General features: G+C 52.0%; 11 protein-coding genes across 11 annotated transcripts; 4 read left to right on the plus strand and 7 right to left on the minus strand.

Annotated features, from left to right (window-relative positions):
- Positions 1 to 84: 84 nt before the first annotated feature.
- CC1G_01438 (hypothetical protein) lies at positions 85 to 1901 on the minus strand. Its single transcript, XM_001837474.2, has 4 exons — positions 1754 to 1901; positions 1635 to 1685; positions 1438 to 1561; positions 85 to 1376 (listed from the first exon to the last, which is right to left on the minus strand). Exons 2-4 carry the CDS (start codon positions 1637 to 1639, stop codon positions 300 to 302), a joined length of 1206 nt encoding a protein of 401 aa, XP_001837526.2. The 5' UTR covers positions 1640 to 1685; positions 1754 to 1901; the 3' UTR covers positions 85 to 299.
- A 181-nt stretch (positions 1902 to 2082) lies between these two features.
- On the minus strand, positions 2083 to 3932 carry CC1G_01439 (hypothetical protein; the record flags this gene model as incomplete). Its single annotated transcript, XM_001837475.2, has 5 exons — positions 2083 to 2607; positions 2666 to 3018; positions 3067 to 3336; positions 3388 to 3633; positions 3686 to 3932. The coding sequence occupies 5 exons, from the start codon at positions 3930 to 3932 to the stop codon at positions 2083 to 2085; spliced, it is 1641 nt and encodes a 546-aa protein (XP_001837527.2).
- Positions 3933 to 4113: 181 nt separating this feature from the next.
- Positions 4114 to 5182, plus strand: CC1G_01440 (type 2A phosphatase activator TIP41; the record flags this gene model as incomplete). Its single annotated transcript, XM_001837476.2, has 4 exons — positions 4114 to 4421; positions 4493 to 4757; positions 4811 to 4978; positions 5027 to 5182. The coding sequence occupies 4 exons, from the start codon at positions 4114 to 4116 to the stop codon at positions 5180 to 5182; spliced, it is 897 nt and encodes a 298-aa protein (XP_001837528.2).
- Positions 5183 to 5316: 134 nt separating this feature from the next.
- Positions 5317 to 6722, minus strand: CC1G_01441 (hypothetical protein; the record flags this gene model as incomplete). The annotated part of the gene is made up of 6 exons (XM_001837477.1): positions 5317 to 5507; positions 5560 to 5674; positions 5726 to 5895; positions 5952 to 6261; positions 6326 to 6364; positions 6420 to 6722. 6 exons carry the CDS (start codon positions 6720 to 6722, stop codon positions 5317 to 5319), a joined length of 1128 nt encoding a protein of 375 aa, XP_001837529.1.
- A 179-nt stretch (positions 6723 to 6901) lies between these two features.
- On the plus strand, positions 6902 to 8030 carry CC1G_01442 (hypothetical protein; the record flags this gene model as incomplete). The annotated part of the gene is made up of 5 exons (XM_001837478.2): positions 6902 to 6942; positions 6992 to 7087; positions 7139 to 7473; positions 7527 to 7759; positions 7809 to 8030. 5 exons carry the CDS (start codon positions 6902 to 6904, stop codon positions 8028 to 8030), a joined length of 927 nt encoding a protein of 308 aa, XP_001837530.2.
- Positions 8031 to 9352: 1322 nt separating this feature from the next.
- CC1G_01443 (hypothetical protein) lies at positions 9353 to 11473 on the plus strand (the record flags this gene model as incomplete). The annotated part of the gene is made up of 11 exons (XM_001837479.2): positions 9353 to 9488; positions 9547 to 9650; positions 9707 to 9742; positions 9798 to 10026; positions 10103 to 10233; positions 10292 to 10309; positions 10408 to 10458; positions 10518 to 10643; positions 10726 to 10883; positions 10935 to 11010; positions 11069 to 11473. The coding sequence occupies 11 exons, from the start codon at positions 9353 to 9355 to the stop codon at positions 11471 to 11473; spliced, it is 1470 nt and encodes a 489-aa protein (XP_001837531.2).
- Positions 11474 to 11543: 70 nt separating this feature from the next.
- CC1G_14689 (transcription initiation factor IIB) lies at positions 11544 to 12989 on the minus strand. Its single transcript, XM_002911214.1, has 2 exons — positions 12686 to 12989; positions 11544 to 12618 (listed from the first exon to the last, which is right to left on the minus strand). The coding sequence occupies exons 1-2, from the start codon at positions 12893 to 12895 to the stop codon at positions 11788 to 11790; spliced, it is 1041 nt and encodes a 346-aa protein (XP_002911260.1). The 5' UTR covers positions 12896 to 12989; the 3' UTR covers positions 11544 to 11787.
- Positions 12990 to 13237: 248 nt separating this feature from the next.
- Positions 13238 to 14625, minus strand: CC1G_14690 (hypothetical protein; the record flags this gene model as incomplete). The annotated part of the gene is made up of 8 exons (XM_002911215.1): positions 13238 to 13479; positions 13537 to 13630; positions 13685 to 13819; positions 13875 to 14004; positions 14059 to 14141; positions 14198 to 14372; positions 14427 to 14503; positions 14554 to 14625. 8 exons carry the CDS (start codon positions 14623 to 14625, stop codon positions 13238 to 13240), a joined length of 1008 nt encoding a protein of 335 aa, XP_002911261.1.
- A 381-nt stretch (positions 14626 to 15006) lies between these two features.
- On the plus strand, positions 15007 to 17469 carry CC1G_01445 (hypothetical protein; the record flags this gene model as incomplete). Its single annotated transcript, XM_001837481.1, has 1 exon — positions 15007 to 17469. The coding sequence occupies one exon, from the start codon at positions 15007 to 15009 to the stop codon at positions 17467 to 17469; it is 2463 nt and encodes an 820-aa protein (XP_001837533.1).
- Positions 17470 to 18248: 779 nt separating this feature from the next.
- Positions 18249 to 19319, minus strand: CC1G_01446 (hypothetical protein; the record flags this gene model as incomplete). The annotated part of the gene is made up of 3 exons (XM_001837482.2): positions 18249 to 18388; positions 18443 to 18512; positions 18566 to 19319. The coding sequence occupies 3 exons, from the start codon at positions 19317 to 19319 to the stop codon at positions 18343 to 18345; spliced, it is 870 nt and encodes a 289-aa protein (XP_001837534.2). The 3' UTR covers positions 18249 to 18342.
- Positions 19320 to 20126: 807 nt separating this feature from the next.
- CC1G_01447 (thiamin biosynthesis protein) lies at positions 20127 to 22274 on the minus strand (the record flags this gene model as incomplete). The annotated part of the gene is made up of 9 exons (XM_001837483.1): positions 20127 to 20257; positions 20321 to 20506; positions 20559 to 20755; positions 20812 to 20853; positions 20906 to 21049; positions 21111 to 21234; positions 21302 to 21950; positions 22017 to 22142; positions 22203 to 22274. 9 exons carry the CDS (start codon positions 22272 to 22274, stop codon positions 20127 to 20129), a joined length of 1671 nt encoding a protein of 556 aa, XP_001837535.1.
- Between the last annotated feature and the right edge of the window lie 150 nt (positions 22275 to 22424).

The raw sequence follows: 22424 nt of genomic DNA on the forward strand, positions 1-22424 counted from the left end.
AAAGTGGTCGTTATGTGGCTGTGCTCCACCAAGGCTTCCGTTAAAGCAGCCTCGAGGCTCGCAACGAGCTCGGGGGCTCCTGAATGAATACTGCCAGCGTATCGTTGTATTCCTAGTACATCGCTATTTTACAGAAACACAAACACAAAAGGAGGACGAACACAGGTAACGCAAAGAGGGAAACCAATGTTGTTGAACGTTAATCGAAGAGACAAGTAACTACTACATAGATAACCGAAATCTCGGCAGCCCCAGTGGTTGTATTAAATACAATTCGATGCTATAGCGTATCTTCTCATCTAAGTCAAGTGCTCATTTTCGACAGATCCCGGAGTTGGATAAGCCGCAGGTTCCCCAAGAGGAGCCAATGGTGGCGGTCCTTCAACAGACGGAGTCGTCTCGACCGGAACTGGTTGACCCTCGGAAGTGGTTTCTGGAGCAATCACCACAGCTGGTGGAGGTTGGATCGTTTCAGGTGCAGAAACACCCCCGCGGCGAAGTGAGGGGCCCTCGTTGTCACTAGAAGGTGCCCTCAGCATTATCGCCCGAGGGGAAACAAAGACTTCGGGTGGCTCGATAGTGGTCCACCCAGTTCCCCAACCGGTGGCGGACGTCGAAGGCCCAGCAGTCGGGGCATCAATGTTAATAAAAGCTAGCGTCTCGTCCTCCCCACTGGTCCCATCCGTGCCCTCCGATACGCCTGAAGCTTGTCGCCTCATTTGCTCCAATCGACGAAGTGGATTTGTCTGCGCAAAATACCTTCTTCCCGAGGGAGGCCCAATCCGACTCGTCCAACCATCCGGGCGTGGTTCAGTCACTGATTCCGGTGTTTCTGCGGCGTCGGAGGCCCGTTGAGCAGCGAGTGAGGCGCGTATCGAAGAACGATGTCGGCGTTGGAACTCGTTGAAATCCGTATTCCTGCGGTAATTGCGGCGGATAGCTGAGTGCGAGCGGATGGTATTCGAGGCTGTAGAGGTGGCGGGAATTACGGTCCAGGGACCTGTCGTCCTGGGTGCAATTGAGGGTGAACGAAGAGATGGGGGTGTTGAGCCCGCTGGTCCGTCGTCTACGACGAAAGCAGACGGATTCCCAGGCACTGGACGCCCCAGGGGGTACACAGACATGGCTTCAAATAGCTCAGATGAGCTCATATGGGACCCCTCTGCTGGATTCGAGTCCTCTAGCATGTTTTCAAACTCATCTTCATCTGTATCCACCAAAACGCCTCCATACGCGGTCCTACGCCTGCTGAAGGTCGAGCGAGGTCGGTGGTGGTAGATGTTCAGTGCAGCCGTCAACTGTCGTAAGCTCCTTGCGGTTTTTTCAGAGATGAATCGGCGATCTGCAGCTGGTCTTTTCCGCCTGTCTGTGACTTCCTGCACGCCGAGAACGACTTCAATATATGGCGTCTCCAAGGGGAATAGGATTGGAACGCACTTTGACCAGAACATCCATCAGAGTCGTCGTAAGCATATCGCCAGTGTCGAGTTCGTTCACAAAGTCGGTGTAGCTCAGCGGCGACGAAGGGTCTTCCAGAGCCGCTCTGCGGATGGCGCCAGTTCTGAATTGGAGTGCACAATTAGACCCACGGCCACTCTGAGCTCTCGCCCAGAGAAACAAGATCAAAAACTCACACCATAGCAGATATTTTTGCGTGGAGAACATCGTCAGTGTAATTAGGTGTCCTTTGAACGATTCGCGTGGTGTCAGAGCGACATGAAGTTAGCCGGATATGTCTAACGCGACCGCGCACCATTTCCCCATTGTTAGGAAGATTTTACTACGGAAACGAGACCGTTCCAGAAGCTCGAACGAGAGAGCGAGACCAAGAAGAAACCAGAAATGAGGTGAATTGGAGCAACGGTCGACGAAACGACAAAGGCGCTCGTCGTCGGTCGGTGGTGGTGGGAGGACGACAAAGGCGATCGCTAACAAGCATCAACAATGTCAATGTGGCGGTTCCTTTCCCACGACCTTTCCATGAAACCACGAGCATTCAAAATTCAGAAAAATAAATGGTATATGGTAGAGAAAGAATAAGGATGGTAGACTGTACGTGATGTAGATCCTAGAGACGCCGCTTTATGAATTGTCTTCGTCCAAACCGTTGGCGTTTCCGTTTGTTCTTGGCGTTGCGCTCCGTACACTGGGTCCGGTCCGATCCTTGGTGTTCAGTAAACTCTGGAAGAAGTTCTGCAGAACCTCATGCTGGGTCTGGCCTGCATTAGGGCTCGTAGAGCCGATTGGAGGAGATCCGGGTCCGCGAGTCGAAGCACTGGTGGGGGACATCGATGGCGGTAACCCAGAGAGACCAGCAGGCCGTCCCGCAGCCGCTGCAGGACGCGAGCCCAGTCGGCCTGCAGTGCTCGCTCCTAAGTTGGTACCTGAAGGGCCAATCGCAGACTCCATCTCTGACAGCGCACGCTCCACGTTTGGCAGACTGAAGCTGCTGCTGCCAAGAGGGCCGACGATACCCGCTGCAGCATCCGCAGGATTCCTGAAGGCACCGCGGGGATCCCTGTCCGACTTCTTCGCATTCTCGTCGTAGTGTTTGGCGAGAAAAGTCTGTTCGGGCACTGGGTTGTTGAAGGGAGGAAGAGGGGGAGGCTAAGAGGAAACCCGTTAGTGCATGGCCGTTTCAATCCAACCATATTGGGGAGCTTACCTTGGAGCCCTGATCTGGTACAAAGGCCGCGTATAGCTTTTGGGCACCCGGTTCTGTCGTGCTTTGCTGATCTCCTTCGAGATCCCTCTCCCAGGCTTCATTCCATAGTTTGGCATCAAATCCTTCCCTAAGGACCCCAATCTTACCCCAGCTATCCCAGCCTGCGGGTACGAGAATGTGGTCCCGATCGAGGGTATTAGGCTTATGCTGGAAAGGGAAGATGTTTTTCATAGGAACCTGGGCCTCCATTCCTGGTGATGGGGCAGGTGGCATGAAAAGCAAATGAAGCGCGTATTGCCGAAGGATTTGAAGCGTTTCAGGAAGGGGCGTCGTGTATAGCAGGCCAGCACCATCTGCTTAGCCTCAGCGAAGTGACTGGAAATGACGACGGAACCACTTACACTTCAAACAAATGGTCCGGAGAACTTGCATGATACCGTCAGTCCGCTCTTCCCATTCTCCGCCCTTTCCTTTTACCATGGCGCCTGCAGCGATCTCAGGACCGTCGTCGATGAGATCTGCCTTGCTGCAGACAACGATAATCGGAACACCCGACGCATTATGTGTAAGAGTGCCAGGTCCTAATGGCAATAGGGTACTTGACAGAGTAGACGTAGAGGTTTCCTGAGGATCACTAGATGGCTCAGTATAATGCTGAAGATGTGATTGAACTACCCTTGAATTAGCCACAATTCCGAGGTACTATAAGCAGAGACACGCACGTCGTTCACGGTTTTCCTCTCGCACAATCTCTACTTCTCTAGACCCATCTCCTTTGGCCCAATCTTCCACCCATTGCAACCAAGATTGCAACTCCTCGATAAACGTCCACGGTCGCGTCCAGTCCAGCACGATCACGACACAGGTGTGCGGAAGAGCAGTCCTGGGAGGAACAAAGTGTGGCAACAAGTTCGTGTACGAGTGTGATGACGAGGGCACTGTATACACCGATAGCCTCGCAAGGGTATCTATCCCAGCCAATAAGCCCATAACTCTCACTCAAGTATCGCGACGACCGACCTTCCTCGTCCTTGACATCCGCAAATTCATACCCAACAGCAAAATCTATTCGCCCATCGTCTTTATTCTCATCCGAAACGTTTTTCTGCAACAAAGCAGACGCAATCGTAGATTTGCCAGTTGAAGGTTGGCCAAGGAGGATGATCTGCTTTGCAGGTATCGAGCGCGACGTGGAGACCGAGTTGAGGATCGAGTCCCAGAGGTTTTCAGGGGGCGCTTCCGGTGAAGAAGGTCGAGAGTTGTCCATGGTGTCGTGTACTGGGTGTCGTGTTGTTGCCAGCGACGACGACGGCGACAACAGTGACCAGAACGCGAAGAGAGATCAAATGAGGTGAATAACAGCCGATTTCAAGGCCCGATCATTGGCAACGCACGATTAGGCTCGCTCTTCCTCTACTACCACCACAACAAACGCCAGATTTTACAAAATGTCTGAACAGGTTCAGATACCAGAACACAAGCTTTTGGAGTCGCCCAACTCTCGGACGATAGAGATCTTGGATTGGAGGATCACAGCATCAACAAACCCTATCTCTAATGCCTCAGAGCTCGACGCGCTACAGGCTACCTTGGGACTCCCACTCCCTGAAATGACCTTCGGGAGCAACTACTTGACTTTGGAGCATCGTCCTACATCTTGGAGATACCACTTTACAACAGAGGGCGCCCTCAGATGCGTCAAGAATGGCCCATTGGGCGACGGGGACGGAGGAGTCAAGGTCGAATATGCGGACAAGTGGCTAAAGAGCAGGCACGTTGAGCCTAATCGTTAAACCTTCACTCATTTCTGACGATGCCAAATATCAGAACAGATCCGTCGTCTTTGTTCGGGATGCCAGAGACCGTCCCGACTAAGCCATACGACTGGACATACACGACCACTTATCCCGGACATGCTAGCATGGTCGAAGGACGGAACGATAAATGGGTTGCGGCAGACCCAGAGGACAGCTCCCAAACGATCCCAATGGCAGAGCTAACTCGACCCGATCCTATATTGTTCTACGCCGAGGTCCCTCTATTCGAGGACGAACTTCACGATAACGGATCTTCAACACTCCTCGTCAGAATAGTGAGTGATCTCCTTTGTTATCAGATATTCTTGCCTAATCATTCGTGCAAAAGCGTGTCATGCCAACATGTATCTTCATCTTATCCCGGTTCACGCTACGCGTCGACGGCGTGCTCTTCCGGTCATTCGATACGCGGTACTACCACTCCTTCGCATCCACGCCTCCCCTTATTATTCGGGAAACGAGCGGATGGGAAGCACCTTATGATCGCGTTCAATGGGTAAGTACTTCATATCTGAAGGTCGATCCTTTCACTGAGTTCCTATAGCTTCTCCCAAAGCGGGAAGACCGAACACCTCTAACAGATCCAAACTGGATTTCCAAAGCACTCACCGATCTGCCCGCGCGACTGACCCAACGTGAAGGAGCAAAGACAGGCTGGAGAGGGCTCGGTACGAAGAAAGAGATACTGAAGCTTCTATGAGGAAAACAACGACAGCAGTGTGGATTAATTAATGTACAACAGTATGCGACTATATGATACAAGATGTGAATGCACCGAGGCAGAACAATCGAGGATCGGCAACGAGTGAGAAAGAAGGACGGTGTAGGAGTCTATTACATGAGCTTGGCCTCTCTTTTGGCTTGTTGCACCTGGGCCAATCGTTGAGCACGAAGTGTCGTGTGTTGCCCCTGAGCATTCTTTTTGCTGGTGGCAGCAGAAACTGTAGGACCAAGACCGGACTGAGCGAGCGATATTTGAGTTTCGTCGGAGGCGAATCCAGGGATACGAATGTTGTGGTTGCGTTCTACACGATCGTGATTAGTTCCAAGACCATGAAGTAAACATGGAAGACCTACCCAAGTGTAACTGCAGGTCGCGTACTTCGAGAGTATCCCCACCGCGATGCTTCGCCAGTCGACATGCAAAGTTGGTCACCGAGTCGATGAACTCGTCGGCAATGTTAAGGAGAAGCTATGACGAAAATGTAAGGCCCGCTTTCAAAGGCAACCCACTCGTACTCACATCTTCCACCTCTGGCTCGATCTTCACGTTGGGATCCACACTGGACACAAGATCTTGGATCGTTCTCCGCATGTTCGTGTCGTTGACAGAGTTCTTCCGCCTAGTCCTATTGTCGTCCACGCTCAACAGGGAAGCATCTTCTGGTGCACGAGCAACCTGAGCAGGTGTGCCTACGAGTGGAAAGGAATCAATGGAAGCGGCAAAATGCAGAAGAACCCTCGCTCACTAGATATACGACCAGCTGCCAGTCCACCCGTTAATGTCGGTCGCGTTGGTGTCCACGATACAGGTCCTGGATTGGTAGCGTAATTGAGACTGGCAGTGATCGGAGGATACGATTCTCCTGGATTGGTCTGGGTAATTAACTTCAATTGCGCATCGAGTCCGGGCTTCATATAGGTAGCTTGTTGTTGTATTGCAGCTTGTGCTGCCTGCTGAACAGTCTGTTGTTGAGTGGTGGTTAGTTGAGAGGTGCCAGCGACGGGTTGCTGAGATGTCGCCACTGGAATTGCTGGTTGTGGTTGCTGCTGCTGGGGCTTTTAAAGGAGAATTGCCCTTTGTTAGTTGATGAAAGGCATTTCAAAATGCAAGGACACAAACCTTGTTGGCGTTGTAATGTTTATCTACAAAGGATTGCAACTAGATGCAATCATTGTGTTCAGTCCAATATATCCCCACCAAAAAGTTATCTGACCTGCTGGATTTGTTGTGGCGTAAGCTTCCCTTCCTTGGCAAAATGGGGCATGTTTTTCTGAAGAATGGCAGCAATCTTTTCCAGATTGAACGAGTGTCCGAGCTGTTGTTTCATAAGGGTACCAATGAGCACTGCGATTTCGGGCGCAGCCTGGGGATTTGCAGCTGGCTGAGAACCACTTGCCGCAGCGTTTTGGCCAGCCAGGCCAGCTGCCTGGATGGCTGCCTCCATAGCACTGGCATTCGCTTGCATTCCGCCGTCGGTGCTGGCCATTGCTGGATTTCCTGGATTGTCTGCAGACATTTTGTGTGGTATGAATTGACGGTTCAAGAAGCTGCAGCGCGCCGTGTCCGGTAACCAGATGTGATCGCTTGGCATTCGGTCTGTTTGGCAGCGACCCTAGATCCAATCACATTCTCGGCGCCTGTATAGACCTGCTTTTTTGAACCTGGTCTGCACATACCGACCCTTGACTCTACAAAATGGACGTTTCTAGTATCCTAGAAGCTCAAAAAGCAAAGGAGTACGTCTCTGAGTGTATCTGTATACATCAAAAACTCATTTTCCTGCAGGAGATCCGTGCTGGTGGAAAAAGAAACGCCTCTTGTGGTCGATGCCGGCCACTTGATGGTGACTGACCTGAATGTAATCGACGAGGAGAGCTACAAGTGAGTCGGTGAACTTGACTTCTTAAAAAAGTAGCTGACACTTAAATTTAGTGAAAATCTTGAAGAGCACCTACAATCACTAGCTAGAGATGGCGTACAAGCACTCATTGGCACACTCTTCTCTCTCCCAACAACCTCGTCTGAAGAAGGGCCATTGGCCCAACTACCTCCTCAGGAATACCAACTTCCTCGAGCAAAACCTCTACCAAAACCCAAGCCGATGACCAAATGGGAGCGCTTCGCTGCCGCCAAGGGTATTCAACACAAGAAACGAGACCGCAAGGTTTGGGACGAGGAGAAGCAAGAGTGGGTCAACCGGTGGGGAAGGGACGGCAAAAACAAGGAGGCAGAAGAGCAATGGGCTACCCCTGTCCCTCACAATGCTGGTGAGCACCGTTCCCGCGTAAAGCCCAACGGCGAGATATTGAAACCCGTGCAGATGCCGATTATAACCCACAACTGGAGGCTCGCAAGGAGCGCAAGGCCCGGGTGGCCAAGAACGAGAAACAACGACTACAAAACATTGCACGTGCTTCCGGTTCCTCTGCTCAAGCTTCAAGAAAAGAAGAACTTGACCGGACGCTTGCAACGACGAGAACGAGTACGGCGAGCATGGGCAGGTTCGACAAGAAGTTGGAGGGGGAAAAGAAAATACGTGGGATCAAGCGGAAGGTGAGTTGCGAGATTGTCTATCCGAGTGATCGCGACTGATTATATGTAGTTTGAGCCTAATGAAGGTTCAGTCGAAAAAGAGGCCAAGGCCAACCTTAGCCTCCTTGCTAAAATGGACAGTGACTCCAGAAAAATGCGGAGAACAGAGAAGGAGTCGGAATCCGTCCTCAACGTGCGGAAAGCTGTTCGACACGCGAGCAAGGGAAAGGGCAGCCTCGCGCTGGCAAAGGGAGACAAGAAGGGTGGCAAGGCAGGAAAGGGTCGGAGGTAATCTCAAAACTGCTCGACTTGATTCTTCTCATCCCCGCTTTGCATCGTCGTCATTCTCTTTGGGTGTTTCTAGTCATGCTTTTGTGCTTCTGGATAATTGGATCGGGTTGATTTCCGAATCTTTCAGAACAAAACAACGACCTTGAGGCCGAACTGCGGACAAGATACCCAACCAGACGGACTTGTCCTCATTTCTATCGGGACGCGGCGCGACTTGGTCCAACCCCGTGGTTGTTTAGTGGAGGCTTTGTCGCCTTTGGATTTGATTGCTTCTAATGGGTACGAATTTTAATTATCATTAATTTCGGATGCGGTAGATGCACTGTGTGGCTTCGAAACACCCGGCCACCTTCACCTTGCTGTTCACCTTCGAAACGGTAAGCATTGCCTCATCTTTTAACCAGGGATCCACTCTGACAGACAATTCTCAACTCCGACACCCAGAGTCCTCCCATGCACGTCAGGGTCGCGACGATATCAATAAGAGAAGGCGGTGGCCGATGGCATGTTATGTCCCTGCCGTGACGAGACCTACTTTCTGAAGCGCTGTGATGATCACGTATACTGACCCTCAGTGCGCAAGAACCTGACGCGATAGCGCGGAAGTGGAGCAGCAGTCAAGAACCCTTTGAACATCGTGAGATGTCAAGTCCAGTGAAGAATGGAGGGTATGATGTAGGCCAGAGGCATCCTGACTGGTTTACCGTACGTGTTTCGTTCTTAAAGTGCCTCTAGAGGGAGCTGGGCTGAATTGAACTCATCTATGGACTGTTCCGAAGTTGTTTTCCCCGCTTCCGAAACCACACTGACCAAATTTGAACATGATTTGCAGTGTATAGCCATGATAGCCGCGGTGACCTCAGCGACTTGCCAATGACCCGTCCCAGCTGGGAAAGTAGATAACTGTCAACCGTATTCGACGAAGTTCTCGTAAGTTAATATCACTTTGTTGAGCTTTGCGTCAGACTTCAAACTGGCTTTCAAACCTCTTCCTCACGAAAGCTTCACGGGCCACTAGTAATCGGAACTATGATGCACGTTGCCCTTGCCACCCGACACTCCCATGTGTAGGATTCATTACTTGAATCTCGTTCCGGTGGTACTCAGCCCAGTTACAGCCCGTTTATGGAGTCAGATTCTCCGTATGGTTCTCCATTGGCAATTGACAGGCGAATGAACTCTACCCCACTAAGCCTTCTGTTCCCTTGATCGGCGTCGCATGATTGGGCAGGGTGGAAGTGCTGGCGTATAAATGCGAGTGTTGCTCTTCGGAGACCCGTCTCTTTTCTCATCCAACGACGTCTTCTCGCTTGGTGCTTCGGAATGCAGCTGCTTGGCTCGCTGTCGGTCTTACTACTTAACCTCTTGCCCCTCGTCCTTGCTTGGCCATTTCAACATATACCAACATGTCGCGAGATCGCCAGAGCCATCTCTTCGTCGAGCGACGTCTACTACCCAGGTGTGCTTAGTTGTCGGCTCTCAGTTCAGCTTTGATAACACAGCACTCCGTCTGGCAGGCCACTACTTGTATGTCAAGGGGATCAGCCATTGGGCCAGCTCAAGCAACCAGCAGTCGGCTTGTGTCGTTGAAGTAGGCACCCCCGAGGACATTGCCGTCATCGTAAGAACATCACATCAACCACCCTACCGTCCTCTCTCTGATTATTCGGCCCCCAGCTCCAAATTGTGGCCAAGAATAAGACCCCATTCGCTGTACGTTCTTCATCTCGCCACCCCGCGTCCATTCGAGCCCACATTTCCTCTATAGGTCAAAGGAGGCGGCCATGCCACTAACCCTGGTGCATCTTCGACGGAGGGCGTACACATTTCCATGTACAGGTTCTCTGATGTTCGGTATGATGCTGATTCTCAGACTGCCGAGGTCGGTGCTGGTCTTGTCTGGGACGATGTCTACGCCGCTTTGGAGCTCCATGGCGTCAACGTTGTCGGTGGTCGAGTTCCCGGCGTCGGTGTTGCTGGATTCACTCTTGGTGGAGGTAATTCCATCTTCCACCTCAGAGGCTGTTCAAGTGACCGCTGATACACGTCTCTCTCATACCCGCTACCATCCAGGATATTCTTGGTTGACGAACCAATACGGCCTCACTGTCGATACCCTGGTCTCTTTTGAGCTCGTTAAACCAGATGGGGAAGTTATAACGGTCACTGAGGCGTCCGACCCTGAGCTGTTCTTCGGCTTGAAGGTCGGTTCTTTTTGGTCTCCATAATAGCCTACTAATGCTATTTTTCAATTCGAAACAGGGAGGAATGAATAATTTCGTGAGTAGCAATCATCTTGGCTGGCTCTGTAGCCGTCCATTCTTCCTGCCAATTAAGCGTACCGCATGGACCCAAAAGTTCACCTCCTTTCCAAATAGGGAATTGTCACCAAATTCGTCCTCAAGACGTTCCCGCAAGGACGAGTCTGGGTAAGCAACATGTCTGGTCCACATTCGACTTTTGAATCCCCCACTGACGCGAGCTTCAGGGCGGCCTCACCCTTTACGGGCGTTCGCAATGGTCTCGAGTGACCGAAGCCACATCTGCATTCTCCTTCAATGTGACGGACCCTAAAGCGTCGATCATTGCTTCCTACCAAGTTGTAGCCGGCGTGGTGCGTTTTTCATCACTCGTCCTTCTTTCCAAAAAAGCCAGCACTCTCGAGCTCATCATTTCTCCTGACATCCCAACTAAAGCCCTCCGTTGGTCTGCTCGCGTTCTACGACGGTCCTACACCACCACCAGGCATTTTCGATGCGTTCGAGGAGATTCCGCATTTGCTGAGGAACGTCAAGACGAAGTCATTCTCTGATCTTATCAAGTCGTTCCCTGCCGATGCGACATATGGCCAACGGTTAGTCAGTCTATCATTAATCTTTCGTCAGGCATTAACGCAATTTTGCAGAGGAATATTCCACACTGCTTCCGTGGATGTGGCGTATAGCACCAACTTCATCGACGCCGTCGCAAACGAAACTCTGGTAAGTCCCTCACCTCCTTTTGTGTTGAACTCGACCTGGAATGCTGATTGCCAAATAGTACTGGGGTGCTCGACTGCCTCTCGGGACAGGAATCTTCCTTTCATACGCAATTGAGCCTTTCCTCCCGACCATCTATGGCCACAACTCCGACAGAACCGCCTTCCCCTTCTCCCGCTCCTCGGCCATCTCGCCTCTCAACGTCTACTACAGCTGGATTCTCCCCACCCACGATGGTCTCTTCCATGAAGCGATGCGCCGGACCGTGGGCCAAATCCGCGACGCTGCTTTCGCGGACGGGCAGTCGGGTGTTATGGAGGCCCCGCTGTACCCCAACTACGCCATGTTTGATACACCCGTTGAGCAGGTGTATGGAAATCATTTGTCAGAGTTACAGACTCTGAAGAGGAGAATTGACCCTGATAATGTTATGGGTCTTGCAGGAGGATTCAAGATTCCGCTGTGATTTATTCAGGGTGTTTGGATGATTATTACGGGGTGTACATCAAAGTACTTTGGTGAGATATACATGCTACGTTACAGTGGTACAGGGATGGTACAACAATGGCAAGGTGTTGATGGATTGGAGATCACATAAGAATAACTGTAAATGCGAACCCGGCGGTGAAGGGAGATGGGATGAGAAGATAGTCCAAACCGCTTTAAGCGCACATCAAGCGCCCGAGCGGGACAGATGATCGAAGGGAAGCAAAATGAAAGCATTACGAAAACGAAGGCTAATAAAAAAGAGCGTCCAAATCAAAATGTCGCAACACAGGTCTACTTGACCGGTTCGATCGTCAAACGAGACAGATCCGCCTTCCCACTCTCTATCCACTCCTTCTTGACCAACTTTTCTCTGTCATTATAATACAACCTATAAACCAACTTAATGGTTCCCTCGCTGACTCCGGCCACAGCGCTGATTTCGCGTATCGGCTTGGGCTTTCCGAGGAGTAAACAGGTAAAGTAGATGGCCCCGCCTGCGATGGATATTGGACTACGACCATCCGCGATGCCATGGTTTCGTGCATTCACAATGATTTCGGAGCAGATCGCCTGGACGTTGGCGGGCAAATCGAGATGGTTGCAGTACCGCACGAGGAGCTTCTCAGGTCCAGTCGTAGGTGTATTCGCGAGGGGCATCGACTCTGGCCCGGAAAGATTGAGCGACTGCTCCAGCGCCTTGTAACACTGCCCCAACATCTTCTTCGACACTCTTGTCAAGTTGCAAATCTCCCTAAACGTACGCGGTACATGGGCCTTCCTGCAAGCTATAAAAATGCACGCAGCGATCACAGCTTCTACAGGTTTCCCGCGTAACAGCTTCTCCTCGTCCGCGCGTTTGTAGAGCTGTTTGGCGATATCGCTGATTGTTTTTGGGAGTGAGAACTGGTCGCACCAGTTGCTGATGTCGCGGAAGGCGGTGAGGAGGTTGCGCTCTGAGCGGTTGTTCTGCGAACGCGAAGCTGCGCGTTGCAGTTCGCGTGCGATGCCGCTGCCTCCGTCTCTGAAGCTAATCACGGTATCGAGCTGCTCAATACCCTCCAGCAGAGGGTCAGACGCTGCACCGACACGAGAAGGATCGTCTCCCTCGTCATTGGCGAACGTCTAGGGTAGAGAAATCAACGGTCGGAGCTGCTCGAGAATCGCGAGAGGTGAGAGAGCGGAGACTTACACGCCATTCACTGCGAGTATCAATGACTCTGTCTCCGAGTACTAGGCCACAGTTGCCACAAACGAGGTCGCCACTTCCAAACTCTTCAACAATGTTCGGGTTTGGGTCCTTGCATTCTGGACAGATAAGGCGAACTGCGAGGTCTGGTCCATAGTGAGGATCTGCTGATTTAGTTGGTGCAGTCGACGGGAATGGCTGTGAGTATGCCATGGGTTTTATCGTTTTGTCGTAAAGAGATCGTTTGGTGAAACTGTGACACTAGACTTGGGACCGTTGCGAACACCGGAGAATCTGAAGGAAAAGACTGGAAACAAGCACTCAACCCGGGCGCTTTGAGTCATTTGGGTTGTGCTCTGTGGGACTTACCAGACAGTGACTCCCTTACACCAGTATATCGAGTCGAAAAGTGGAATTCCAGTGAACAGAAGGGAAACAATGGTGGTCGTCCAGGAACAAGAGACGAGGACCGCTCGACGCTCAGTGCGGCCCCGGACCAAGCATAACCGGCTTAAGTAATACATTGTCACTAACAGGGGCTTACGCGCGCTAATACTATAGTCTCGGCTTACGAGGTGAGTGCGAGCCCATGAGGCCCTCCAGCCAAGTCATAACTTGGTCGGTGACATCATCCTTAGCTTCAACCATGAGCCAGTGTCCCTTTCCTTCGATCGCGATATCTTGGTATCTTTGGATGAACTTGCGAGCTTTGGCAATGACGAAACTGGTCACGGTAGGATCGGAGGTACCCCATAGGAAGAGGTACGGGAGATCCTCAGGGAGCTTAGCCTTTAGGCCTGCGGCTTGAAGTGTATATGTGAGATTGAGTTGTGATTACAATGAAGTGGGCCTACCGAGTTCCTCTTCGTGGCGCAGCTGGGAGGTCCGGTAATAGTTCAGAGGACCGTTCATATCTTGACCGAGCTGCTGGAGGTAATATTGCCTCTCCTACGTCACTCCCGTTAGACCGATCGAAATATTAGGCTGTATGGAGGACCGAACCTTGTCCGTCAAACATGTGGGTAAATCGTCTGGGATAGAGGGGTCTGGAAGAAGCTTCTCGAGGCGTCCGGTGGGTGTAAAGTCGAGTTCTTTCTTTGTTGGAGGTCCGAACACGAGCCCAATGAACTTGGGCAGCTACAATAAGAGTCGTCAGGAAGACCGTCTTTCTTCATGGAAACCGCAAAATTACATGTGCCAGGATTTCCTGAGAGGACCGTTTCTCTGAAAAGTAAAGCTGGTATCCAAGATTCGGAGCACGCTTTACTACCTCCGTGAGAGGCAGGTATTCTTGGGAGGGCGGCGTGTACGGAACGCTGAGCCTGGGGTTGACGATGAGAACGGACAGTGTCACGAGTTGAGAGTTCTCAGCCTACATGATAAGTGCGTGGAGGCGTTCCGGGTGCCACAAGGCGAATCGGCCAGCGGTATAGGAGCCCCAGTCATGGCCGATGACCACCTATTCCCCGCTCTGTAAGGCTGTTGGCCAGAGGACGAAAGATTACCCAAACTCACAGCCTTTCGAATTCCCAACAAATCCAACAAAGCAACAAGGTCTTCACAAAGCTTCTTGGTAGTGTATTTCTGAGCTTCCTCAGGCTTGGAGCTCCCTCCATAGCCCAGCATGTCTGGAGCTACGACGCGGCAGCCTCGGCGTACCCAAGGTCCGATCTGGTACCTCCATCCATACCTAGATTGCAAATATTAAGGTCAACTGACTCGACTAGAGTCTAAAGTCACGCACCAGATATCTGGGAAACCGTGGACGCAGAGAAGTGTTGGGTGCCGTTTAGGATCATAACCTTCCGGCAACTGGTCGACCTGGAGAACGCGGTCGGTTACGCGAAGCAGGGCATGAGAATGGCACTTACAAAGTGGTACGTGCGACCAGTGGCCAGAAGTTCAGTTCTGTGGTTGAAACTTGCTGGATTTTCAGGATCCATGGGCTGTGTGGGTGAAAGGCAAAGGCAGTACCGGTCGTTTGTCCATTGAGTTGCCGGTGAATTGGGATGGATCCGCGTGCAGAAGGAAACTCGAATTGGGTCGGCGCCGAGTCGGAGTTTGAAAAAAGCGCTTTGTGTCTGAAGAAAGTGACTATCTCGGAGCCGTTCAATTCTGACGACAACGTCGACCGTTTCTCTCTCAATCTCGCCCAATTCGCGCCCTCAAAGCCACTTTCTTGCAGCCAGCATCATTTTTTTCGCATCTTTTCATTATTATCGACCTAGAACATTCATTCAAGTATCTTTGACGACGTGACTGTTAATTTACCCTGTAACCTTCATCAGGTAACGATCCTTTGTTATCCATCTTTACTGACTACCATGTCTGACTCTATCCCCTCAATCGTAGCCGCCGATATGCCTTCAGTCGTGAGTTCAACTGTCCCCCCGCCCGCAGTCAGCAAAGCCGCCGCACAGAAACCTCAACCTGCACAGCATCCCAGGAAGAAGAGGATTGTGAGGAGAAGGGGAAGGGCGCAGAATGGCATTGAAAGCGACGATGAAATCGAGCGTGAAGTAGCGAGCGACTCCGAATTTGACGACGACGACGACTCTTCCTCGCTCGACTCCGCCACCGACGACTCTGACACTGAACCAGCGTCAGAGGATGCACCCTCCCACCTCGAATCTCCACCTGCAACTGCTGTTGTAGGAGTGGCGGGGGAAACACACATGAATGGTGGGGTGGCGCCCTTTTTTGCATCTACGTCCACTTGGTCCGAAATGGTTGCTGAAGAGGCTACCAATGGTACCTCGGGGTTGCCGGTTATCGACTTTTCAGAATTCGACACTCCAGCCAAGGTTCCTGCTCGCCGCGCCAAGAAGGCACAGAAACAAAAGAAACAGCAACAGGCGGCTGCTACAGCTTCTGGACCCACAACTGAGCAGCAGGCTGCAGCAGAACAAGAAGACAAGTCCGCTCCTCGACCCACATCGGCATCACTTCCGCGCAAGCTAGGTCAGACCGCTCGTCAGGCTTACCAAGAACGACTCGAATCCGACCCATCGTACGTGCCCAAGGTTGGAGGATTCTGGGGTCATGATGATCGCTTGATGGACAAGGATCTACGTAGTCTGAGTGGATGGTGGCGGGGCAAATGGTCAGGGAGAGGTCGCGGCAGAGGGTTTGGAATGCGTGGAGCTCGTGGCGACCAGGGTGGTCACGAGGTCAACCCTGAAGACCTTCCTCCTGTCGAACGACCATGGACTCACGACGGCTTTGAAGAAATGAAGCGGAAGGAAGAACAGAGGCAACAAGCGATGGCATCTCGAGGCAGGGGAGGATTCAGAGGTGGTCGAGGAGCCTTCTCAGGTCGAGGACGGGGTGGATTTGGTCGCAACTCGCCAGCATCCAGTGGTCGTCCCAACTCTCCTGCAACGCATCAACCCCGGGTGTGGTGGCCACAGAAACCCGAACTTACCTGGTCAAAGCAGTCCGAAGCATTCCTTTTCTACGATGGCAGCTACAAACCACGTGCCGGCGGTGGCTTGCGAGTAAAACTCCCTGGCAAGGAGAGCAAGATCGCCAAAGTCACAAAACCCATCGACGCTCGGTCACTACTTCCGGTCTCACAACATTCGGCAAGTACCTCGGAACGGCCCAAAGAGTTCCAATATACTGTCCGGCTGCCGAAACCCAAGGAAGAGCAGTCAGATAGTAAATCGACCGATGCTGCGACGACCTCGTCACAATCACAGCTGACTGAAGCTCAGCCGGTCACTGAAGACACGCAGCCTGCGCCATGCACTGCTCCTGCGAAACCACTCGAGGAGCCGGTCAACGGCCTCCCCGACCCATCAGTCGTAGCTCAGCTCGAACAACTTTCCCTTGAGTCCACGGTTCCTGACCCCGAGCGTCTAGCCAAGACAGAAGAAGCTGTCCTTCGTAACGCCGGCTCAGAGGCCACGACTGAACATCCTGACGGTGTACCTGGAGACCAGCGACCGGTCCTTCCCCCTCTCCAGACCGTCTTCACACCCCCACCTCCGCCGCCACCCCCTGTACCCCAGTCACCTCCCTATGGATCACCTTACATGTACCCTCAGGCCCTTCCCCCTGGTATCGCCATCAACCATCAGGGCATGCCCTACGAAGTTGCGACTGGCCGGCCTGTCTACCTCCAGCCACCCCCACCCATGTACAATCCTCGTCCCATGCATTACCCACCACCTGGTGTTTTCATGCACGGGCCACCTGTTCCGCACCCTCACGCTGTCTCCCCCGACTATCTTTCCCAGCCTGCTTCCCACACGCCGCCCATGAACGGCTTCGTCGATCCCAACACCGGTGCACCCATCTTCTCGCTGCCGCGCTCGGTGCGCATTGAGATCCGTGCACCAGACGAGGCTCGCAACAACGCCAGCGGCGATAAGACCGCGACTTCTCCACCCGCCATCAACGGTGTTTTTAAACCCCCTTCACACAACCGCACGCCCTCCAAGCTTCGCACAGGCGCTGTGTCTTTCGAGCCTTCGCGTCCTGAAGCCAACGGTGCTGGGGAGTATTACTCTTCGTCCTCCGAAGGGAATGGGCAGCACCCCTCTTCGTATGAGGCGACGAACGGCGTCGAGAACGGTGCTAGCGACGGTGCACCTCTGCAACAGCACCAGCACCAACCACACATGGGCAATATGATGCCTTACCCAGCTTATCAGCCACCTTACTATTATCCTGACCACTCATACGGTCATGGATATCCAGGTTACATGGATATGTCGCAGGTTGGACAGTACGATCCGTACAACATGGACCATCAGCCTCAGCAGGGTACCGTATATTATTAGGGGTCTTCTTAATCTCGTTTGTCGTTGACGCCATTGATTCATCGTTCATGACTGCTGCTTTCCCTCTTCCTTCGATCGTTATTGGCACCACCACGCCGACTTTCTTGTTTTAGGTCCACTATTCATCTACACATCTCGCCTTCTACGCTAACGAGTTCCTCCTTCATGCTTTAAACTCTGGCTACCCTTTTTACTTGGCTTCTTCATTCACGTCCCCGATGCTGCTGCCTCCCTTCCTCTTCTCCTTGCTCGCGCGATTGTTTGTCGACTTTTCTCTTCTTTGGTTGTATACGTGTTCTGTTTCCGTTTCCTTTGCCACACCATGTTGTTCTTGTAGTCCTTTTGATACTGCTTTGACTTTTTTTATATGTTTTGGTTTTCGTCCTCATTGGTCTCGTCTTCTCTACACCATCGAGTCCCGTTTCTCAATGCATCACACGAGCACTCAATCTACTTCATCCAATCATCATCCCAATAACCCTTATATATAGTCGCTGTCCCTTGTAGTATGTGCGTTCCCTTTTGGTCTCTTCTCTTCCGTTTTTCATTTGTTACTTACCTGGCTGTCTCCACCAAGTACCTTGTTTGTTAGTCGTGTTTACATTCTTCATTCTTCACCTTATGGCTTTCTTCCTTTCAGCGTTTCTCATACGTTCTCGCGTCTCATGTTTTGTCGATCGTCTGCGTCCTCATCCAGACTATCTATAACTTACAACCCTGCACTCCTCGCTCTCCCGCCCTCACCATAGTGTGTCTGTAATACCATCGTTCTCCCGTCGTTTGTATCAATAAAACAATATTATATACATTGTACAGGGATGAACGCGAGTCAAGCAAGGGTGGAATGTACATTGTACATGCGATATAGACATGTTAGCGAGGAAGCCTACTGCCCACACGGCTATGGGCAAATTGAGAGCTGTAGAAGTGGTTAGTTCTGGTGGAGTTGAGGAGCCTACGAAAGACGACGTACAACCGTGAACCAGCACCACGGATGTTAGACATGAGTGCGCTCTCCAGCGCTGACGCTGATAGACTCGCATCTGCACAACCAGGTTAATACCACGTCTCCAACAAGGTCCTGAGTAGTACTCACCGCTCAAGTCGCTGAAGCTCGACGCCTCTGACCCATAGCTACTAGTATTGTACTCATCCGACTGTGGATGATTCCTCTGTGCATACCCCACCACGCTCCTTCTATTCACGATTGGCGGACTTGTAGTTCTGCCATTGCTGTTATGATGGCTCCATTGCCTTCCCACAGGCGAATGTGGATACGAATTGGAATGTGAACTTCGACCTGACTCGCCGCTGGGTGACGGTATGTCGGGTATAGAACCATGAGGCGATCCCGCGCTGCTCGATACAGCACTCGAGACGCTCTGGCTGTGGCTCCGACTCTGGCTCCGGCTGGAGAGGAGAGACTCGCCATGTCGAGAGCTCCCCCCTGGTGAACGTGGTGAGAGTAGACTCTTGGGCCGTCTCCGCCGTGGATTCGAGACGAGTCCAATAGCTTCATTGTTAATCATCTTCTGCAACTCTTCAAGCTTGCGGTTCAGGATCTCTTGCTCCTCTGCTGCCCTCTCCGCTTCTTCCTCTTTCAAGGCATACTCGTCTGAAGAATCTGTCTCGCTCCCTGAATCCGACTCCTCGCCTGGCGACTGAGAGCGTATCGAGGACGGGTAGTTGTGTGTAAGACTGCGTTTAGGCGCTTGTAGTGTTAGCGTTGACGAAGAGATGGCTTTCTTGGGTTTTGGCGCGTTGTTCGTTAACGAGTTCAAACGCGCTCGGACGCCTAGTGGAGTGTTCAGCCTGGATGACGTGGAAAGCCTACTCGTGCTTCCCGTCATCCGCGTTTGGATCTTCTGTAGTGCGCTGGGCTTCTCCGCTGTTCGCCCTGGCTGGCCCTCTGGGGTGTATGGAGAGGGAGGGGGTTGTTGGGAGGTGGCGGACGTGGGGCTGAGGATGTCTTGTATGTCTTTCAAGCCTCGAATCTCTTCTTGGAATCGGGCGTTTACCCTGTACAGCAGGTACGGGAGAGGTACTTCCAAGTGCGCTGCTAGACCTTTCCCTGTTATCTCTCCAAAGTCAATACACACGTTGTAGTCACAAGGATAACCTGAAACTCACAGTCTGCGCCTCCGCTATCCGTCGAACGGGACCTCTCGATGACTTTCCAGAGGATATCCGCTTTCTCTTGTGTCCATTCTATCTGTTTGTTGCCAAATCCTATGGTGTCAGTTGTATGGTTTGGGGAAGTGGGTACAAGCGAAGGAGCGTGCCTGTGGTGGATCCGGTATTGGGTTCTCGGGTCTCGTTGTGGGTAGTCGGACGACGACTCGTAGGGACGGCGCTGGTGCCCTGGTTCTCGATTCTGGATTCATAATGAGTCCAAGAGCGTGTGGAGAGATGGTTAGATGTGGCTCAGAAGCCGAAAGGGGTGATAATGATAGTCGGCGAGACAAGGGTCCTCGCAGCTGCAGCCTCAACACCTGGAACGCGATGGCAGCGGAGGCAATTGCTGTGAAGGAGATAAGATAAGATAATTCCGGATTGTTAGGGGCTTCTGACTTCAATACCAGTCATTGGCAAGAATTGGATTCCACAAGGGCTTTCAGATAGTATACATTGATTCAAGAATGTTTGGAGATAGGTTTCTACTTGTGTAGGCCCATAGCCATGTCCCAGAACCCTCTCTCCAACGCAGTGCATCTCTGGAAGATGCCCAACCACTCCTTCAACCTCGCGGGCGATGGGTGGTCAGCGACTAACATCTTTTCAATGGTTGCTAAAGAAGACAGAAGGCGTCAGATGGACAGTCTCCTTCCTTCCGTATACAATCGCAACGCACCGAGTCCAACACGGACAGCACTCTGGTAACCTTCGCCAGAGTAGTCTTCAATCCATTTCTTGTAAGGGTTGCCTTCCATGACGACCCAGCTGTTGGGCAGCTCTGACTCTTTCTTCAGCCAGAGTCCTACTTCGCCGTACCCCAGGAGGCAGGACAGTACAGCCATCATCAGAGCACAGGCGTCACCTACAGGTCATCGTTAATCCCTTGTCACCGTGGTCACAGAATATCACCTTACCTTGAACTCCACTGTTGATTATGAACGCTCCGTAGGCGGTGGTGGCGGTAGACTCAGGCGTATTCTCCAACTCTTCGGCTGTAACGCCAAAGGTTTCGCAGAAGCTCTTGTGAGTGTCAATCTCGTGGATGACACTCATGATGATCGTTGCGGCGGCGTGGATCTCAGGGAAGGTCGATGATTTTGAGGCAAGGAGACTGGGGAAATTGATGAGGTGGAATGGATTGAGTGTGTGAAGGGACTGCCGACTCACCCATAAGCACGAGCGTAGTACTTCAAGTAATGGTAGTCTTGCCTTCCGGGATGTCAGAACGAGAGGAGCGTGAAGGAGAGAAGATTTTACTCACTTGATGAAGTGCACGAATTTCTCCTTGGCGAGGACGCCCTTTCCAAGCTGCTTCACGAACTCGTGCTCGACGTATCCCTTCCATACTTCCTTGGTGTTTCGAATGAGGTAGTGGGCGAATGGGTAAGGGTTGGTAGGAGTCGGGCTACCAGAGAAGCATCAGTATCGGTATCGAGAGACTCAACCATCAGAAGTATAGAACATACCTGGAAATGACCGTTCGATTGACGCAGTGGAGGTGGTTGAGCGGTCCGTAGCCCTTTCCAATCGGTTGGGCGGTGGCAATTCCAAAGTGGGTGTACAGCGCACCTTGGGCTACAGCATCCTTCACTGCGGCGAATCGTCAGTACAACTGCGAGATGTCACTGCGGGATGTAGACGATGACGAAGGACGTACGTGAAAGGCCTTGAGCCAGTCCGGATGCAATCGCAGCGCTTAAAGTACACCCGGTTCCATGAGTGCTGGTCGATTCGATCCTCGGTCTCGCGTACACCACAGCGGATTGGGTATCCGGCTGGTACAACAAGTCCACGACGATCTCCGGGTTCAATTCCTTCGGATCACGTCCAACCAGGAGGATCTCCATATTCTCGTCATACAAATTCTGCTTCACGACTTCCACATTCGAATGCTTCTGGGTAATCTCCTCCAAATTCTTCAGCGACGAAACGACATGACCACCTTTAACCAGCACAGCGGTGGAAGTCTTTTTGGAGAGTTCGACAGCCGCGGTGTACATATCCGCCAGAGACTCGATCTTGACCTCCGAGTTGGGTGTTTTGAGGAGGAGTTCGGTCTCGGGTTTGTTCGGTGTGATTAGGGTGGTCAGTGGGAAGACTTGGCTGACGAGGACATCGAGGGCGTCTGGCTTGAGGAGGGTGTGTCCTGAGGTGGAGACGCAGACTGGGTCGCAGACGACGGGAGCAAGCTTCCCTGCTGCTTGGCGCTCCTTGAGCACTTTCGCCACCTCTGCAGCGATGACTGCATCGTACAGCATCCCAGTCTTGATTGCCTTGATGTCGATGTCATCGAAGACCATACGAAGCTAGGGGCGAGAGTACCCTGTCAGTATGGCTTACAGAGAGATATGCGAAGAAGTGATATCACCAACCTGTTGGACAACGAAGTCCGGTGGGACAGCATGTACGCCTTGAACACCAGTGGTGTTTTGTGCAGTGAGGGAGGTTATTACACTTGCCCCGTAGCATCCATGGGCAGCAAAGGTCTTCAGATCGGCCTATAGGGGGTCGGAAAGTCGGATTAGATTAGATATGACTCATAAACCACACTCTCATACCTGGATTCCTGCTCCTCCACTAGGATCCGATCCTGCAATAGTCAATGCACCCCTGGCCTCTGCTGTCGTCATTTTGGCTTTTCACAATCTAGCTTAGAGGGTCAGTCGGCTGGCTAGGAAGCAAACGCTAATCAATCTCCGGAAAGACATACGATCGCTGTTTGAAACAGTAAATATCTACCGCGATGGTAATGGTGAGAACTCAACCCTGTTCTGACTCCA

The sequence above is a fragment of the Coprinopsis cinerea genome, assembly GCF_000182895.1.
Source record: "Coprinopsis cinerea okayama7#130 chromosome 5 map unlocalized cont3.5, whole genome shotgun sequence".
Taxonomy (NCBI): domain Eukaryota; kingdom Fungi; phylum Basidiomycota; class Agaricomycetes; order Agaricales; family Psathyrellaceae; genus Coprinopsis; species Coprinopsis cinerea.